The 21564-nt window shown below is 41.3% G+C and overlaps 1 protein-coding gene across 1 annotated transcript in view; it reads right to left on the minus strand.

The window, feature by feature from the left end:
• Nucleotides 1–1115: 1115 nt before the first annotated feature.
• The window catches only part of LOC144510118 (putative aminopeptidase W07G4.4), a 51582-nt gene continuing 31133 nt past the window's right edge, over nt 1116–21564 (minus strand). The window contains exons 11-17 of the mRNA XM_078239405.1: nt 18634–18738; nt 15562–15637; nt 15016–15134; nt 9239–9331; nt 5168–5225; nt 3180–3361; nt 1116–1702 (exon numbers count right to left, since the gene is read on the minus strand). Coding sequence (XP_078095531.1) covers nt 1568–1702; nt 3180–3361; nt 5168–5225; nt 9239–9331; nt 15016–15134; nt 15562–15637; nt 18634–18738 — 768 coding nt within the window. The 3' untranslated portion in view covers nt 1116–1567. The remainder of the gene's footprint in view (nt 1703–3179; nt 3362–5167; nt 5226–9238; nt 9332–15015; nt 15135–15561; nt 15638–18633; nt 18739–21564) is intronic.

Here is a 21564-nt window from a genome sequence, read left to right on the forward strand (position 1 = left end):
TGAGAGACAGGATCTACAGGCATTTAGAGATGCAAGGACTGATTAGGGACAGTCAGCATGGCTTTGGAGTGGAAAATCATGTCTCACAAATTTAATAGAGTTTTTTGAAGGGGTAACCAAGAAGGTAGATAAGGGCAGTGCAGTTGATGTTGTCTACATGGACTTTAGCAAGGCCTTTGACAAGGTACCGCATGGTAGGTTGTTGCACAAGGTTAAATCTCACGGGATCCAGGGTGAAGTATCTAAATGGATACAAAATTGGCTTCTTGACAGAAGCCAGAGGGTGGTTGTAGAGAGTTGTTTTTCAAACTGGAGGCCTGTGACCAGCGGTGTGCCTCAGGGATCGGTGCTGGGTCCACTGTTATTTTGCCAAGCTTCTGGCTGAGACAATCGAAATCAGCACTGCTTTGGAAAGCAGCGCGCACTCAATGGATAACACTACGACACATTAACTCAGAAGGTTGCAGCAAAAGTTCTGATGTACTTTACCTGTTCCCCCCCCAGAACGTTTTTGGAAAAACTTCATGAAAGCGCAAGATATACATTACAATTGTGATCTGGCTTGGGATGTTTTGCGACATTAAAAGCAGTACATCAATGCAAGTTTTTGTTGACTGAAAACCTAAAATTTCACCAGAGCCCAGAAAGATTAGGTTCTGCAGGTGCTGTTGCAGTGACCATTTCAATAGCTGCCTTAATTAATAATAGTTCAAACCAGTAACGCTCGATAACTCAAGTGCTGCACTGTGGAATTCTATATGAGATTTCAGGCAAATGACAGAAAATCACTGCACCGAGGTCTCAAATGTATGTTTCAGTCATAGGGTTGCACATGCCTCAGTCAGAAGTCTCTGACTTGAGCAATATCTGCTAAGAACTGTCCAGTACTTAAGCATGTAGTTCAGTCACACCAAAAAAGCAGTTTGGAAAACATTGCTTGCTAGGTTTGTATCAAACACATATTAAAATGATAATCATAAGGCAAATCATAATATTAGGTTACGAATACAGCTACAACCAGCTTTTGCAAGTAAACGTCAACCCTCAGTTGCCAAGTGAACAGTGATTTCATCTATATTTATTGGCCTTAACTTTTAAATAAAATCTTCCCAAACAATGGCATATTTGTCAAGTTTTATTGACTTTTGAATCTTACAATTCAACTTGCTGAAAGCGTTTTATCCCCTATTTCCTGCACCCGATAGTTTGACTGCCCTTTTCAACAGTTTTTCCCCAAAAAAGCTCAACTTAATTTGGAAACTTTACAGTTGTTCATGTATTTATGTTACACAAATGAAACACTTAAAGAATTTAATTTTAAAAGATAGTTAACACATTCATTAGCTTACCTGAGAAAGTTTGGAATACTGATTAACACGCCTGCAACCAGTTTTATGAATGCCGCACTGACTGACCCACACCAAATTTAATAACTTCATATTTCCTTCAGAGTCAAGGTGAAGATGAACAGCTCATTGAATTAGATCTCCTATAGCATTGCCTTGTCTGAGTGTTGATTACAACCTTCCTAAGTGCTCATTCGGACAATATTGTTTAATTCAGCTATTCAAATGCGATTTAGTACATATTTTGCTGCCAGGGCAACCACTGGTGATCCAGTTGGTATCCCAGGAAATGGGCCAGAAGATCCAGCTATGTCAATATGAGAATAGCGAAGAGGTTTTTCAGAATCCATTCCGTGCTGAAAGAGAGAAGATTTGATTTAGTGAAAATGGTTTCCATGTCGATGCAAAAGTAGTTTTAAGTTTGCTCTATTTGAATGAGATTACATATAAAAATTTCCATCCCACACACAATCAACCCTTTGAAATGAAGCAGTCCAGTTTCCTTGATGTGCTTGTTTAGAAATCCACTATTGGGCTCTTTACTAGTTCATAGCTCAAGCCTACCTTCATCAGTTAATACATGCATTGGGATTTCTACAGCTCCACATAAATAGGGCCTGAGCCATGCTCACCATGCAAGCTAGATGAAAAAATCCTGCAGGATAATAGCCACCATGATCAGATTCTTGCTCTCTGTGTATCGTACACAAATGGGACTAAGGTCACCACTTGCAGACCACAAAAGTGCCCAGCTTGCCTCAAATTACCCAACATTACACTATCCTGAAAATCTGAGCAACAGATCATAGAATCGCAACAGTGCAGAAGGAAGCCATCGAGTCTGCAACGACCACAATCCCACCCAGCACCTATCCCCATTGCCCCACGTATTTACCCTGCTCGTCCCGCTGACATGAAGTGGCAAGTTAGCATGGCCAATCAACCTGACCCGCACATCTTTGGACTGTGGGAGAAAACTGGAGCACCCGGAGAAAACCCACACAGACAGTGACCCAAGCCGGGAATTGAATCCAGGTCCCTGGAGCTGTGAGGTAGCAGTGCTAACCATAGCGTCACCGTGCTAGTATCCAGACAACACAAGTGTTCTTTTCCACGAACACAATGCTATCTTCAAGTTAAAACTTCTGTCTACACACAACTAAGTAACATGGCATACAAATTCACAAATTTCAGTGCCCATGCATACAGATAATGATTAATGACAGTTAGATTCTATAAAACAGAACATCCTTTTGGCTGTTTGTAACAGGAAAAATACTGACTGCACTCAAAACGGCCTGCAAGCTTGCAAAACTCAGAAAATAAAAGGAACATGAAATGTGATTCTACAATTAACCAATGAGTAAATGACAAAGCACACTAACAACAAACTTAAAATCATTGTCGGCCTCTCAATGTGGCTCTCTTGCACCATCTGGAAGATACTTGTATTCAAACACAGGGCCTGATCTCCGCAGGCAAAAACAACATATCCAGGCACTGTGCCATCTTTGAATGAACAAAGGCTTGTGGGTACAAGCTACCTGGTATATTAAGGAAGAAGCCACCGTATTGATGAATTTTTGCCATGTCTGCTCAGTAATGAGATTACTAAATCTCTCTCATCCAACTAAACAGTGTCATACAAAAACAGGAAATACTGGAAAATCTCAGCAGGTCCGACAGCATCTGTGGGGAGAGAATAGAGCCAACGTTGAGTCTAGATGACCCTTCACTTTCAATTTAAAAGCTCTTAACTGGTCACTTCTATTCAGCATAAAATTTGAACGCTATTTAACACTATTAGAATCTTCACGTAGCAAGGGATGCTACCTTATCTAGGCCGGAAGCCATGATGAGGAAAGCTGCAGGTGACTGATGTCCACGGGGTGTGGCACTGGATGGCAGGTTGTTGCACTGAAGAATCTCTTCATACTCCGACTTCCCTTTGTGAAAATCATAGTCTTCACGCCGAATAGTGGAGATTTCAAAAGGATCAGCCACTTCATGACCAGCTAACAGGAAAAATACAACATTAAATGTAGAAAAAAAAACTTTAGATAAACATGTTGGGTCATAATAAGTAAACCCTCCTCAGAATGAAATCATACCCCAGTAACTCATCGGACCTAAAACCAGATGCAAACCAAGCCCTTCCTTAAGAGAACGAAAACACAGCCAGGTGACAGGAAACAAAGCCATGGCCTCACTTAAAATTTGTGGTCTCTCAATTCCAGCGCATCCTTAACAATACCGTATCGAGGTACATATAAAGAGAGGAACTAGAATTTGCCAACAGTTTTTCCTTTATCAGGAGTATCCAAAGCTTTCTGCCCCCACTTCACACTATGAACTCTCGATCTGAGTATTTACTGCTCTCCTTGCCAAGCATTATGAGTCTACGTTGTACTATGTACATTTATATACGATATCTGGCTGGTTGGCTCAATCAGCACATGATTTCAGTTGGCTCAAGCCTCCTCCCATCTCTCATCCTAGCTCTCTATTCCCATGGCTGACTTCTGCTATCTTGCTTCCCCTGAAATGCATCTATGCAATTCTTTCAACCACTCACTGAGGGAGCCATTTGCACTCTCAATGCTCTATGGCTGAAAACATTTCTTCCAAATTCATATTGGATGCCTAAAGAAGGTTCCTAAACACCTAAACACCAAACCCAACGCAGTGAAACAAAAGAAGAAGGGAAAAGGTTAATGTTTTTTTGTACTCAATGTATTTTGTACCTAAAAGGTTGAACTTTGTACCTGGAATGTATCACAAACATAACCCTTCCTTATGGCTAGTCCCCCCTTTGTTTATATTGCTTCTGGTAGTAGTATAAGCCATTTGTTCTTGGTTTCATCTTTTACTTTTAGTATAAGCCATTTGTTCATGGTTCCCTCACTTGTTTATATCATTCTGATAAAACAGACAGTTAAATATAAATGTTGGGTTATAAGTCTTACTTTTCCCGTAGGGTTGTGTATGATTTAAACAAAGGAAGCAGCTACGAAATGGTAGAGTGCAAGAATGGCCGCTTGAAGGAGGACTCCCACTGGGACAGCTGCAATCGCACACAGTCACTTCAAAGGAAAAGCCGCGGGAAGAGCAGGGGGGACCAGAGGTTGCATCTTGACTACAACTACCAGGAGAATTGTGCTTTATGACCCGAGGATACCAGATAGTCTCTAACCATAAACCAGAGCGTATCAGAAGCTGTTAAAGGAACTATAATTTATGATCAAGGACTGTTAACTGGACTTTGCTTTATGGCTTGTATTGGGAACCCTGATGTATAAAGGTCCACGCTTCTTGTGTTCAGGGAGAACTTTGGCTTCCGCTTTCAAGGGGGCAGGTTCTCCCGCAAGTTTGTGAGAATAAAGCCTTACTGTATTTTGACTCAGACTAGCCTCAGAGGTATTTTTACAGACTTCACAAATATCCTGGTTCGTGTTTCCAAGCATCTTTCTGGGCTCACCGTTTTCTGGCTCTGCACTTTTGCAGTCCCAACTACCAGCATTGATCATTATGCTTCAACCCAATTCCCTCCTGAACTACTGGGCTACTTTTGGGTCATCTTGGTCCACATGCTACTTGGTAAGCAAATATCACAAGTTTGTCATATGTCTTTCAAGCATCAGATTACCTAGAGCATTTATGTACCGTGACCAAAGCACACAAAGCTGCTTAAAAACATCTCATGATCATGAAGGACCAAGCAGGACATTTTAGACATTCAATAGCGTCACTTGCTCAAAACTTCAATCAGAATGCCCAATGTGCCCACACCTCAGAGATATGGAGGACCAAATTACTCTTACCTGCTTGAAGTTCTTGAGCAGTTTTCGCCCACTGAGCAGGACCATTATCCATAATGATCTATACCAAAAGATAAACAATGCTAGTTCAAGGTATGTCAAAATGTAAGAGCAATGAATTTTCATACCAAAATCTGAGACAAGGCTATGAACCAGACATCTTCCAGTTTAGCTGAAGAGCAGAATAGACAGTTACCTCTCAACTTTCAGACTGCATTGGAGCACATATACTTGAAGCTCATTTTTATTTCAAAGAAGTTTGAGGTTTTGAAGTGGTTCACTTTAAGTTTGAGGCAAAGCCTATGTTTGGTTACGATGATATAGATGGAAATATCTATTGGACTTTAAAAGGATCAGAGTCATATATATTTTAGCAAATGGACACAATACACCAAAGGAGGCTGATGAATGTCCCAATAGCTGCTGACACGAATGGCTGCAGGGGGTCTCTATGGAACAATGGGACACCTTCCTATGCGTCGAGACAATTAAAAATAATTGTAAAAACACCAAGTCTGATTACCTTCTCTGAAAAATACTGGTCATAACGACTATCTCATCTCAAAGTCCCTGGCTGTAATGGCCGAAGACAGACGAGTACATATCAATCCCCATCTTAGAATTAAAAGCGAGGCTACCTGCCTCCAAGGGCATTCTTTTGTGATTCTGCCTCTCTCTCTCTCTGTTTGTTTGTGCGTGCATGCTGAGAAACAAGTGAAAGTCACACAAACTGAAAGTACCAGTGGTCAGGACAGGGCCTGCAAAGGATTGCAGCTGGAAAAAGAACTGAAGTCTCCCCATCAGGACACCTGAAACAAAGAATCAACTATTTGCCAACAGAAGCCAACTAAACGAAAATTCATTCTTGACCGCCACAACAGCTCATCTGCCCTTCGCAACTCAAGTACTTGGATGTAACTTTTTATCAATTTGTTGTTCGTCCATCGTTGTTGATGAGGACCTCGACACCGTTAGTCATTATGAGGCTGGATGCGGTGTGTCCGAAGATTCGGGCACGGAATGTCCTGGCACATATTGGGCAAACTTGTGTAGGCGCTGTAGTTGTTGCGCTGGTAGCTCTGGACTTGCACAACAACAACAAGTTTTTACCAGCAGAGTTTCCAACGGTAAGAACATTCAGAACACTTAATCAAACTTCATGAATAGGGTTTATTCACTATCCAGATAGGATGGATGCATGCCCAGGCATGGAATCGTGTGTTAATTTGGTTGGGCAGTGATCTGTAGGGGAGCTATGGGAACGTTCACTTTGAACTTCGTGGCTAGCATTCTTTTAACAACAACTCGCGCTCAAGTTGTGCTTCAGCATTGCACCTTGCTTCATAAGCTTGACAGTCCTTGTGGATGAGGCAGCGCCAGGTAGGGCAGTTTTGTGCCAGCGTTTCCTAGGTGGTCGTGTCTATGTCAAGCGACTTCAGGGAGGCCTCGAGTGTGGCTTTGTAACGTTTCTTCTGCCCTCCATGTGAACGTCTTCCAGCAGAGAGTTGTTTTTATCTATTTATAATCTATATGAATGTAGATGCATGTGTTTTCCCATTTCTCCTTCCCCATTTTTAGTAAAGTTCCTCTATCCTAACTCAAGAAAGCCTGATTGAATTGGCTCCTTCTTAAACTATTGAGTCAGGGAAAGACACCCAATGGGAAGAGAACCTTGTTGGATTAAACTTTTGTTGCTTCCAGCAGAGGGACGGTTGAATAAGGACATGGAGCCAGTCATCCCTCTTCACCAGATTTGTGACAATTAGGGGTATCCCATCCGGACAGTGACAATCAAGGGGTCTTGTCCAGATCAATAGCTTTTGTTAACCCCACCTAGGGCTGGTCATAACAATTTTATACAGATGCTTCCATTACATCACAAAATGCTTCACAGTCAAAGAAGTGTAAATATTGCTGCATTGTGAAGGCCCCATAAACAGAAATTGTATGGGTGACCAGATCATCTTGTTTTGTGCCATTACTCAAGGAAAAACGTTGGCCAAGTGTTGGTGGGTTTTTGAGGTGGCGGGTACTGTCAGAAATTTCAGACAATACAAGACTCACGAAGCCAGTGTCTCAGTTTAACGACGTAACCTTTATTTCGACCAACGGCCGCTAGGAGAAATCATCTAAGGGTCGGGGCAGCTCCCCAGATGGAGCAGTTAGACCTCTCCAATGCATTCTGACATATACAATTCAAAACAGATCAATTATAGACTTTATCAATTACTCCCATGTTTCATTAGCTTTAAATCAATCATCTTGAATATACATAAATCAACAATAATACCGGTCATATACTTTAGCCAATCGCATCTTACCCTCTGGCACAGTGGCATTTCATTTGTCCTTCAAATCTGGATGCTTCCTCCCCTTTTGGCTAACAGCTTCCTCTGTTGCCTAGTAACCTCAGATGCGAGCCACGAAGTTCAAAGTGAACGTTCCCATAGCTCCCCTACAGATCACTGCCCAACCAAATTAACACACGATTCCATGCCTGGGCATGCATCCATCCTATCTGGATAGTGAATAAACCCTATTCATGAAGTTTGATTAAGTGTTCTGAATGTTCTTACCGTTGGAAACTCTGCTGGTAAAAACTTGCCTATTTCCAAGTTTCAGCATTCCCTTAGAATACGGCTTTGTACTAATGTCCTTTACCGTGATGTTTTACAGCAATCTGCCTTTGGCTAAAGTGAACAATGATTCTTAAAAATACATTAATACATTCAAAATATCAGCATGGGCTTTTAAAATCATAATCACTTGTTTAAATCTCTTAATGCATTTCATACGAGTTGTAAATTGCTTTCTTGTTATAAGTCGGTGTTAAAGTCATTTGATTCAATGCTGATAGCTCTGTCAGTGTCTGTGTCTAATGGTTTAAAATTTTTTCCAACTCAAGAGGATTTTTCCCCCTTACACCAAGACATTGGCATTACTTTGCTGCCCCTTCCATGGAATCTTTTACTTACATCAGAGCCTTAGTTTTAGATATCAGAAAAGCAAGAGGTCAGACAGTGTAACATTCCGCCAGCACTAAAGTAACAGTTTAGATTACATGCTTAATTGTCAGGACAGGTATGTTTGTCAGGGTTCTTCCTTCCATACCAACCAAGCCAAGGAAAAGAAAATTGTTAAACTCTACACAATCAAAGGCAAATTAGTTGGCAGCAATGATATTTCTGATCACTGGGAACTCATTTGAGCTTTCACAACCAAGCTATAGCAGCAGCACAGTTTACTGGCATATTGTATACCAAACAAAGAAAGAACACTATCCTGGTGAAGACGGGAATGGGTTAATGAACTCTAATACTCAAAGTGTCAAAGTGAACTCTGATATTTAGAGATTGAGAGAGAAATACTGTAGAACTCATGTTTATGTTAGTGTGTTTTCATGCTCATGTATCCAAGAACAGATAAGAGCAGCAGCTGTTCCCGGCTAATCTGTTCAAGAATGTGGCTAACCCGCCATTTTGTATTCTTTAATTATGTATTGCTGTGTAACAGTAGAAGCCTACATGTAGGCCTTCAGTGATCGTATAATGATGCATTCATATATACTCATCGTAACCTGTACCGATATACATTATACAAGTACCTACGTACATATCTAAATTGTTATAAGCCAGTTAACTTGTTTTTGTGAGACTGTAACCTTATACCTAGTAAGATACCCCACCTGTGCTCAGAGAACAACAACACTCGCGGCCTTGGGATAACCGTGAAGAAACCGCCAAGGCAGCAAGGTTCATACGATGGAAGACAAGCCACAGCCTGGGAACCTGCGAGGCCTGGGAAACTGCGGACGTGACAGGGGGGGTATAAATGTATGTTCTTAACCTGTATTTGCTGAGAAGTCTGAGGCCATGTTAAGCATCGGACAGTCTCCCACAATTGTGCAAATAAACCACTATATTTTGACCAACGAATAGACTCAGGAGGTATTTTTACCTACAACACTGGCTTAAAGTATCTCCTCCTGGAAAAAGAAAAATACTGAAAGATTTATTGGCTTATCTGTTATAGTATCAGGCCATTTGAGGCCATTGTACATTACATTGAACTCACTGAGTAGTTGGAGCCAACAGCACGAATAGCATGGCCAGTCAGTGTAGCAATAGTGAACAGTTCGACATGGTCAGCATCATACCCTTCAATAGCCTGCAAAAAGAATGAACATTATGTTTGTAAGCGGACACAAATTTCTGTGATTCCTTAGATTAAATATTTCTTCTAACAAAATCAAATAAATGAAACAGGACAAAGCAGCACCCAGGCACAAAGTGTGAACAGAAAAGCAGGTCTTTTAAAACGCAGAAACAAGGCTGACAAAAGGACTCAGGAACTCACATTAGCATACCCTTCCATTTAATTAAATTGGCTCCAAGGATATCAGGAAGCCCTTATCGAACACTTCAGAAGGTCTCCTAGACCTGGAAGATTTCCTGATATCCAATTAAACACCTATTGTATAAGAAACTCCGGAGATCTCAGACAATTCTCACCTCCCTAGACTGGGCAATCACCAGACTTAACACATCAACTCCGCACCTAAAATCCCATTAAACAGGATGACCATAGCAGAAAACCATATACAAACCATTCACACATCAACTACAGAATATGACTATAAATATAACCCGTTTTGGCGGGCCTTCAGAGTACCTTCGCGACTGTTATTGTATGCATGTCCTGATTGTACCTCCGTCGACGTAAAGCAATAAAGCTGTGCCATTGTTGAACCTGACTCTGGGTCCGTAGTGGTCGTATTCGCCCACTCGCGCTAACATGTACAAAATATTACCAGTCAATGCTTACACTCGTTATCCTCTTTTCATTTTTAAACAAATGTTTTCATGAAAGATGAGCATTGGTGACAAGGCCAGCATTTGTTGCCAATTCCTAATTGCCCTTGAACAAGTGGCATGCAAAGGCATTTCAGAGGGCAGTAAAGAGTCAACCACATTACTTTGGATCCTGGCTTTGCATGTTGGCCAGAATAGCGCAGGGCAGAAGTGAACCAGAAGGGATTTTATAACAATCAACAACACTATTACAGAAGCTAACTTGTAATTCTAGATTTTATTAATTTAGTTTAAATTCCACCAGCTGCAATGGTGGGATCTGGTCATCCACAGCTCTCAAATTACAAAAACTATTCATCCATTGCTGACAGAATATGACCTGCAGATGGATGAATGCGCATCCAGAATTTGATAATTTCTGTACGATGCTCACTGTAAACTAAATTAACCAGTAACCAATTTTGCTGTAGCTGCTGGTTCAGTAAAGTTTATGAAACAAATTTTAACTTCAGTCGAAACTAGCTCTGGGGATATGGGCAAGAATACATCCTGGTTTGGTCCGAAAGAGTTAAGTCTGTGGAAAGCCAATACGCAGTCATGTCTAATATGCAACATGGTCCAATTTCACACAACTGAATATTTTTCACTTTCACCACCTTGCCGAGATCCTCTGCAAAGCTATCGAATGAAGCAATTTTAGTATTTATTATTCACAAGATTGTAATGGGCTCCAAAGGGTTAAATTATGACAAGATTGTATAAACTTGCCCTTTACAGTCATACAGCGCAGAAGAGGCCTTTCAGCCCATTGAGTCTGCACCGACAATAACTACCACCAAAGTCGCATTCATCCCATACCCTTGAATGTTATGATATTTCAAATGCTCATCTAAATATGTTTTAAACGTTGTTAAGTTTCTACTTAAGTTTCCCAGGCAGTACATTCCAAATTGTCACTACCCTCTGAGTGAAAAAACTCCCTCAAATCCCCTCTGATTTTCCTGCCCTTCACCCTAAAACTATGTCCCCTCATCCAAGGGGAACAACTGCTTCTTATTCACCCTGCCTATACACCTCAAACATATCCCCTCCAGGCTTCTGTGCTCTAAAGAAAATAGAAACCTATCCAGTCTCTCCTGATAGCTCCAATGCTCTATCCCAGGCAACATCCTGGTGAATCTCCTCTGTACCCAGAGTGCAATTACATCCTTTAGTGAAGTGACCATAATCTCTATCAATTCTTCGGGAGGAAAGAAAAATAAGGGATTAATTGATCAAAGAGTTCAAAAACTTCAGTAATGTAGATTCTTAGACCTAATTCCTTTGGTGATGGACATCATGTATCAGAGAACATCTTCCAATTTGAGCAAAAAAAAATCAAAAGGGAGCATTGACTACCACTGCCAACCACCAGGGGGGGTCATAGAAATTTGAAACTGGCTTCTTTAAGGCTGTGGATGCAGACATTTGGAGTTTTCCAAATTGAGAATGAATAGATTTTTGTCAGGCAAGTGAACTAAATGGATAGAGAGAAAAACGGAGTTGAAGCAATTTTCAAGCAGGTACAGTACACACCTCTGAAAGGTGGCAAGCTAAATTAAGATGGTTAGTAGGCACATGGAATCCTTGGCTTGATATACAGGGGCATGGACTGGAAAAGTGAAAAAGTAAAGTTATGCTTTAACCTTGAACAGACACTGGTCAAGACCCAATTACTGTATTTTGGTCAATTCTATACACGAGACTTTCGGCCTTCAAAAGAGTGCAGAGGTGATAAAGGTGGCCAGTGCTAGAGATAAAATCAGTTACACTCTTATAAAACTGAGTTTGTTCTCCTTAACGCAGAGGTGGTGAAAGAAAGATTTGCTAGTTGTTCAAAATTATGTAAGATTTTGAAAGAGCAAACTATGTCTCATGGCAGAGAGGTTAGTAACAGAAGACACTTCTAATAGTACTTTCTGTACCAGGGAAATGGACTGAGCAAATTGTTGGAGCTGCATACTTTTTTCTTGTGATTCACGCACTCGGACACTCAGATCCTTCGGCATCTCAGCTCTGCAATCACACTTTAGATAATATGCTTCTTTTTATTCTTCCTGCCAAAATTAACAATTTCCAAATTATGTTCCATTTGCCACATCTTTGCCCTCTCACCTAAGCTGTTGAAATTCCTTTGAAGTCTTGTGCCCTCTTCACAACTTAATTTCCTTTAAATTCAGCAGCCATACCATTGATGCTTTCATCCATATCATTGAAAAAAATCGTTAGAAGTTGAGGCTCCAACACTGATCGCTGCAGCATAGAACTCTCCTGTTTCCTGTCACCAAGGCTGTCTTCAATTCATGCCAATATGTTACCCACTACACCATGAGCTTTCATTTTCTGCAATAATCTTTAGAAGTGCCATAGTGGTAACATCAATACCTTTTGGAAAATTAAGTACAGTACATCTACTGGATCCCTTTTTATCCATATCACCTCTTCAAATAACTCTGATAAGTCAGTGAAACACCATTTCCCTTTCACAAAACCACGGTGACTCTGCCTGATAACACAGAATTTATTCAAGTGGCCCAAGATGTCTTCAAAATGCTTCCAACATTTTCCGTTGGACAGATGTTAAGCTGACTGGCCTGTAGTTTCCCCATTCAAATAATGGCGGCACAGTGGTTAGCACTGCTGCCTCACAGCGCCAGGGACCCAGGTTCGATTCCCGGTTGGGTCATTGGAGTTTGCACGTTCTCCCAGTGTCTGCGTGGGTTTCCTCTGGGTGTTCCAGTTTCTTCCCACAGTTTGAAAGATGTGCAGGTTAGATGCATTGGCCATGCTAAATTCTCCCAAACAGGCGCCAGAGTATGGCGGCCAAGGGATCTTTCGCAGTAACTTCATTGCATTGTTCATGTAAGCCTACTTGTGACATTAATAAACAAACTTTAAACACTTTGTCTCCCTTGTCTCCCCCCACACTTGGAATACAGGGGTTGTATCCTCGATTTCCAATCGAATGGGGCCTTAGCCAAATCTAGGCAATTTTGATAAATTAAATCCAACACATCAACCAACTTATGAGCCACTTGTATTTTAAGACCCTAAGATGAAGCCCATCAGGACCCAAGGACTTATCTGTCCACAGCTCCAGCAATTTGCTCAATCCCATCTCCCTGGTGATTGTAATTTTGAATTACTCCCTCCTATTTCTGATTTACAGCCATTTCTGGGATGTCATTTCTATCTTCTTTAATGAATACCTGTTCAATTCATCTGCCATCTCCTTATTTTCCGTTATTAGTTCCCCAGACTTCTTTTTAGGACCAACGCTCACTTAGCTCTTTTTTTGAAGATCTATCTGGTTTTATATTCTCTAACTTTTACTCCTTATTGATCTATTTCTTTGTTTTTATCTAAATATTCTGATCTGTCACCTAGCCTTGCATAGTATGTTTTTCCTTTAAGTTTGATACCAACTGTAGTGTTTTTCTCGTTATCAAGATGGTGGGTGTTCCCCTTGGAAATTTTCTTTCCTTGGAATGTATCTATTGTCTGTATTCTGAAACATCTCCTTAAATATCTGCCACCACATCTGTTGACCTATCCAACAGCTAAATTGCTAGTTACTTTAGCTCGCACTGCTTGCATGCAATTGTTTCAGAACTGTCCTTATTTAACTTTATTATGAGTGCTGGATCCAATCTTCTCTCAAAATGAATGTAAAATGCAATCATATGATCACTTGCATAATTTGATAAATTTCATAAATTGCAAGGAGACAGTTTCCACACTGAAGAACTGCGATGTTTTATACTGATCCACGTTGTCAATCTCAATCCTGAGCTTTGACCGCATTTTGACAACAGGACACTGATGTACTGCACTGCCAAGTCAAGAAACTAAACCCTTAAGCTTGTTAAGAGGTTGAAAGAACCAGGGTAACTTGTACATAATTAAACAAATACTTAGCTGTGATTTACAGCTGTAACTGTTTACAAGTTAAAACAAGTCTGGTATTTTTGGTCATGAAATAACTGTTACGGGAATATGTGGCATATATCCTTCAGGTGAACAAATGCTAATTCGGTCTTAATTGTGAAAATGGACAACAACACCTTAAAAAAAAAACTGGTTCAGGTTTAACATCAACATGTTAGCAGCATGGTGGCACAGTGGTGGTTACATCGCACCAGGGACCAGGTTCAATTCTAGCTTTGGGTGACTGCATGTGTGGAGTTTGCATGTTCTAATCCATGTCTGCATGGGTTTCCTCTGGGTGCTCCAGTTTCTTCCCACAGTCCAAAGATGTGCAGGTTAGGTTGATTGGCCATGGTAAATTATTCCTTAGTGTCAGGGGATTAGCAGAGCAAAGATGTGGCATTTCAGGGATAGGGCCTGAGCGAGATTGCTGTTGGTGCAGGCTCAATGGGCTGAATGCCCTCTTTCTGCACTGTAAGGATTCTATGATTGTATGAAGGTCACCAGCTCACAGAAAATGCTTCCACAATATTGATCTTGTCAGTAGATTTATGTAAAATGTTGAGTACATTCCTCCTCCCCTCTTTTGTCCCAGTCTTCAGTACATGTTTCAAACTACAGAACAGTCTTCCACAAAACCAAGACTTTTGGGAGAGAAAAATCTCTCCCCATTCCATTGAAGAAACAATATATTTCAAAAGGTCTTCTGTAGTAAGCAAGTGCAAGTGAAAGTTCTTACTTGTTTTTGAACTTGAAAGGAATAAACCACAATTCTCTTATCGGCACAGTGGTTAGCACTGTTGCCTCACAGCACCAGTGACCAGAGTTCAATTCCCGGCTTGAGTCACTGTGTGGAGTTTGCACATTCTCCCCGTGTCTGCGTGCGTTTCCTCCGGGTGCTCCGGTTTCCTCCCACAGTCCGAAAGATGTGCTGGTTAGGTGCATTGATCCGAACAGGCGCCAGCGTGTGGCGACGAGGGGAATTTCACAGTCACTTCATTGCAATGTTAATAAATGCCTTACTTGTGACTAATAAATAAAAAAATAAATAAATACCAACAAGACAACACACACCTTTTCCTTCATGGAACACAGCAAGTCCACCATTGCCATCCGCCCCTCTGCATCTGTATTTCCAACCCGAATTCTTTTCTGAGCACGAGATGTGATCAGCTCATCTGCGACATAACAATCTAGATAAAATGCAAATTCACAAGGTTCAGACATCAAAACACCACCACATCCAGATAACATTCAAGTGACTGAACAGTGACATATACCTCAAATCAGTTCAGTGGGATCTCGAGACAGATAGTAAGCAAAAAGCAAATACTGCTGCCACCTACTATTTCATTCTGGCTCCAGTTTGCTTAATTTGAAATGTACAGCATAATGAGAGCACCATTATCTTGCCAACTTGCAGAACTGCTTTCACCGCAAGAACTTGGCTCATCATGCTTTCACGATGATCTTGTGGTGAAATAGCACAGTACTCGAGTGGTGAGGCGCTCCTGATACACGCAAACCTAACACCCCTTCAGAAAATTAGAACAGCAAAAAGGCAGAACCGCTCTAGAAATGGCACGCATGTGGAGACTGTATTTTTCAGTTTCTCATTACCTGAACCGACACTGTTCCTAACCATTGTCATTGCACCAATTACTTTTATTCCTTTGGGTTGCAAAACGGACAGCACCTGTGTTAGAAGGTAATTTCAAATCAGTAAAACTGCATTTTCTGAATTTAGCATGCATTTATGCAACACCTTAGCATACTAAAAATCTCAGGTTGTTTCAGGAAGAATTAACATTCACCAAAATTTAAATATTACCGAAAACAGTCAAAGGGAGCTTGTTCAGTTCAAATGAGGAAAAAATCCAGAGAGCAAACTGACTTTCGCAACATGATATGGCTGTCAAACTACAATAGTAGGAGGCATGAATTGGCCTTGATGGATAGAAAATTATTACTAAGAGAAAAAAAAACAGTGGAAGACAATGGTAGGCATTTGAAGAGCGACCAGAAGTTGTTTATTCCAGTTGGCGCAATTGTCTAGGACGTTGGTGAGGCCACACCTGGAGTATTGTGTGCAGCTTTGGTGTCCTTGCTACAGAGGGAGTGCAGCAAAGGTTTATCAGGCTGATTCCTGGGATGGCAGTTCTGTCATATGAAGACAGACTAAGTCGGTTAGGATTATATTCACTGGAGTTTAGAAGAGTGAGAGGGGATCGCATAGAAACTTATAAAATTCTAACAGGGTAGATTCAGAAATAAGGCGGGGGGGGGGGGGGGGGGGGGGGTCAACCTCTTAGAACAGAAATGAGGAGAAATTTCTTCACCCAGAGGGTGGTGAATGTGTGGAATTCACTACCACAGGAAGTTGTTGAGGACAAACATGGTCTCATTTCAAGAAGAAATTAGATATAGCCCTCATGGCTAAAAGGATCATGGGATATGGGGTGAAGGGAAAATCAGGATATTGAATTCGATAATCAGCCATGATCAAAATGAATGGTGGAGCAGGCTCGAAGGGCCTACGCCTTTTTCTATTTTCTACATTAAGTGCATACAGTCGCAAAAAGGGCACATCATCCCTGCAATTGCAATATTGCACATGAAAGAGGCAACACCAATTGTAAGACCAAGACACAATTTTGAACAAGATGCAGCTACAATTATCAACTCGGTACAAGTTAGACTGGACGTTTTGAGGTAGGAAATATTGCACAGCATATGTTGGGATCAAAAGACAAGAACACCCATACTACTCACATGAGCATACTTGTAACAACAAACACATATTCAATTTAGGTGCTGTAGAATCTAGCTGAACAAAGTCAAACAACCAAGATCTCAAGTTAGCAGCTTCAGTTTATTGACTACAGTAGTAGTTTTCAGTGAGATGGCACACTTCAATGGGCCAAACAATTCCACAGTGCGTACATTTATTCAGATGATTGCTTATTTATGTCATACTTACTTACATTTGCTATGGTTACGGTCTTACGAGAAAGGTTTCCAACATAATTGAAATTCAATGGATCAGAGTAAAACACAAAGTTGATTAAACATCAACTGACCAGGTTAGTGGAAAACCTGGGGCTGCTGGTCTGCACAGAGCCTTTTGACTCAGGGAGGAATTGATGAGACGTCTTTGAGATATGCAAGTTTAGCCCACCAGGGGAGGTTAATAAGTGCCCCTGCTCATGTTGAAAAGTAAAATGTATCCTGAATGGTGGTGGTGGTGGTTGGAGATTGTGGGGGGAGCAAGAAAGAGTAGGGAGTAGAGAAAAAAAAAGAAACAATGACAGAATAGCAGCCCTGATTCCTGGATGGCAGGTCCGTCATGTGAGGAGAGACTAAAATTGGTTAGGATTATATTCACTGGAGTTTAGAAGAGTGCACTGTAGGGTTTCTATGATTCTATGAAATGGACTCAGTAGATGAAAGGTCATATTAATAAGGAAGCATTAAAAATGGCCCTACTTAGTGTTCATAACTTGGTTGTCTGACTACTGGACATCAGAGTCTGGTAAGACATGTTTTTCAGCAGTTGTTCACTGGCAGTTGAAAGGGCTTACCAATTGGCAGAAGTAAAGTTTCTGTGAAAGAATGCTCAAAGTATTTATCTTTTAAATTGAAACATTTGTTTCCGTACATATCAGTTGATTTCAAGTTCTGGGTTTGTCTTGATGGATAATAGAGACAACGCACAACAGTTTAAACATGCATTTATGCAACAGTTTATAAAAAAGTTAAGTTATAATAATTCTTCGTTTGGTTATTTCAGTGACCTAACTCCTGGGCATAAGACTATTCCACTCAAGATAGAAGTTAGGTGACAGTTATCAGAACATTTTTTTTTGGCAATGCTATTTTTACATGTGTTTGCAATCAAGAGCTCCTTGACTTCTGTACGTCCATGATTTCCTGTTTTGATTTCACATTCCCAGCATCCATGGTATTTTGTGTTTTGCAACTAATACATTTTGGCAGGCGAGGATTTGCTCTTGAGACACAAGCTTTGAAATGTGTAATCGGAAGAAGAGCAGCGGAAATGGACAGCAGATCCCCCCCCCCCAATATCTGGCCTAGATGCAAACATCTGGCTAGAACCGTCCTCTGAAAAGACTACACGTAAAATGCTGGCCTGTCTCTCCCATCCCAGCACACACACATGTGCTCCGTGATTCTAGCCAGCAATTCAGGAGGCAAGGTATTCCATAACTTAGCCACTGTACAAGTGCAGCTATTGGAAGAGAAATCAGAGCCTGAAATAAACGATAATCGCTCCACGTGAATGAACTAACTGGGTGCAGATTGACAGGAGAGCAACCAAAGAAAAAACGTAAGTGAGGAAAACCCACAGTATGCTGTGGCACACTAGCAAGCTTCCTGCAGCATACAGTGTTTGGGAACCACTGGAGTACAGCACTCCACAACTCCACTTTCAAAAGTTGGGCTTGTCAAGCAGTTGACACTGTTTGTGAATGGCTGTCAATGCCCTTCCTGCAGACAACTGAATTGATTGGCTTCTCTCTGGAAGGAAGAGATCGAACCAGCACCTTGTTGCTGCACAGGGCTCACAACAACACACGAGATCAGAAGTTAAGAAGCAAGTCTGAGCCAAGTTACAGATAACTTAAATAAACAGATGTGCACTCAAATGGAAAAAGGCAGTTGGAAAAATACCTGAAAGAACCCTGCAACGGCAGCAGCTCCACATTTGTCTCTGTGCATTCCTGCCATTATACCACCAGCTTTAATGTCTGCACCACCAGTATCGTAAGTTACCCCCTGAAGACAAAACAAAAATTAGGGCAATATCAGACTTCAACCTAACACTTGCATTGATAAAAGCAAATGCTACAGCTAAAAGTTAACAAATATGTAAGAATTTCTTTTCAATAAAGTTGTCTGATTCTCAGAGGAATTGCTCTTCCTGGATTGATCCAGAACACCTCTACTTCCTCACAGTTGATAAATGATTCCAACATTTTCACCAGCACTATAGAATTTGCAAGTTCAGGCAGTTAAGAACAAAATCCACTGTCTGAAAGGTGTTTCTATTAACATTGCCGCTTACCCTAAAATTAAGTGGTACCCTAATCTCTGCAATCAAGTGGTGACCTGAACCCCCGAGAGCCCAAAATGTTAGCATTGGTTGGTTGACCTTCTGACTGCTGCCGCCAAAAAGAGCATCGCGTGAGGCTTCAGGGAAGGACAAAACTCCCTGCTGGACAAAGGAGACCCACGGTGTGCTCATGCAATACAAGTAATTTGGCAACCTACATGTTGTAAAAGCTCTGCTTCAGTCTGTACATGCAAGCAATGGATCAAGTGCATTGAAGGCCTGAACTTCACACATTCTAGGAGCCACTAATCCTAAGGAAAGCCAGGTCTCAAAAGGTCCAGCGCACACCCAATGCTGACAGAAATAAATCCCAACAAGAACAATAGTTTGTCAACTATGCTGGACAATGATCTCTCCTCAAGAGCCATCACCATCAACATAGATAAGGTGAAGGAAGCACTAGCAGCAATTAAATTGAAGACAGTTGGCAGAGATTCTATCCTTCCACAAAATGATTCCAATTAGACCCAAAGGCATTCCAGTGGCTTGCAAGACTGTTCAGCAAAGCAATGGAAACAGAATGCACTACCTAAAGCATGGCATGAGACAATGGTCAGTTGACCATTGTCGAAACTTGGCAAACCAATAGATGATCCAACAAACTAATGGCCGACATTACTTCAGTGCATGACTTAAAATCGCAGAACATATGATTCTATGGAGAATTAAACATTTGCTCCCTTAAGAACAAGTGGGCTTCCAACCTAAAGATAGTTGCTGCAACCAAGCTCTTGCCCTCAACTCAGAGGTCAGTTTCCAGATGAAACTCAAAGTTCGTAGATCTGTCTACAGCCTGTGACATGGTCTGGATTCAAGGCCCAATGCTGAAACTTGCAAGGATCATTCACTGCCCCAAAACTACATGCCTGCTTTGTACAGTGTAGAGCAAGAGGTGGATACATGCCCATCTGGACTTGGCATGATCCCTCAGCAATAGACTGCCACAACCATCAGTACAGACAATAATGCTTTTCAACATCCACATGGAGTGCAATGCTGCCACCAAAGTGACACAAATTTCCACAGCGGGATGATCTTGCCCGACAACACAAATAGCCACTGCCATATTCGACAACTCTGAATCCACTGTGAATAGGGGCCTCAACATCATGTCTCAGTACTTCCAGAAATGAAGACTCAAACAACACAAAAGAGTTGTGGCATTTCATTTGATATCAAGAATGCGAAATACACCCCAATATGGCCCTCTGCAGCAACTTTGTATGACATGACCACAGTCTGACTTAGAGGACTAAGGAACAAACTCATCATGAAAGACCCAATATCGAAGGTTCCTCGTTTCGACCTCCCACAAAGTTTACAGGCATCCCGAAACTGAATCCGTACAACCTGGGCAGATGTGGACAACTGTGCACAAGTGGAAAATTAAAAACTCTATTGTGAGCATGACTGTCGTCACCCATAACAAACCATGGAATGCAAAATGACTCAATGCCCAACTCAAATACGAAGGAGGTGCTACAATGAAATGGAACACCACTGTTGACAGAATATCCTGACGTGACCACAATGTTACATGACAGTTGTTGCTCTGTACCAGCTGTATGAAGAACAATAACATTTTCAGATTATTTAACTCACATCTTAATGCATTTCTTTCCCATGCACTGCACAGCTATCAGTATTTCAATGCCTTGCTGACTGGAACGGAATATACAAACCATACTATGGTACAACCATGAATTTTACTGCAGCTAATGTAGGTCAATATCCGATGGGCTTTGTTGATTGCAGCTCCATGTTATTTGGACATGCTGAGTGTGAAGCTACTATACCTTTAAGAAGTGTATTATTAGTGTTCTCTGTAGTTTGTAAGCAATGCTTTTTTTTTGTCATGGGCCCAAGCTGTTTGAGCCGATGTCTTTTTAGTCTTGCTAAAGTCACATAATAGGCTTGTGTATTTTTTATTTTGGCCTACTGCAATGTCCTGCAGTTAAGAACATAAGAACATAAGAAATAGGAGGAGTAGGCCATCTGGCCCTTCGAGCCTGCCCCGCCATTCAACAAGATCATGGCTGATCTGAAGCGAATCAGTTCCACTTACCCGCCTGGTCCCCATATCCCCCAATTCCCTTATCGATCAGAAAACTATCTACCCGTGATTTAAACATATTCAACGAGGAAGCCTCCACAACTTCAATGGGCAGAGAATTCCAGAGATTCACTACCCTCTGAGAGAAGAAGTTCCCCCTCAACTCTGTTCTGAACCGGCCCCCCCTTATTTTGAGGCTGTGCCCTCTAGTTCTGGTTTCCCTTCTAAGTGGAAAGAATCTCTCCACCTCTACCCTATCCAGCCCCTTCATTATCTTATATGTCTCTATAAGATCGCCCCTCATCCTTCTAAACTCCAACGAGTACAGACCCAATCTGTTTAATCTCTCCTCATAAGCTACACCCCTCATCTCCGGTATCAACCTGGTGAACATTCTACGACCCTTTTGAATTGTTGGCAGAAGACTGTGAATAGG

The sequence above is a fragment of the Mustelus asterias genome, chromosome 22, assembly GCF_964213995.1.
Source record: "Mustelus asterias chromosome 22, sMusAst1.hap1.1, whole genome shotgun sequence".
NCBI lineage: Eukaryota > Metazoa > Chordata > Chondrichthyes > Carcharhiniformes > Triakidae > Mustelus > Mustelus asterias.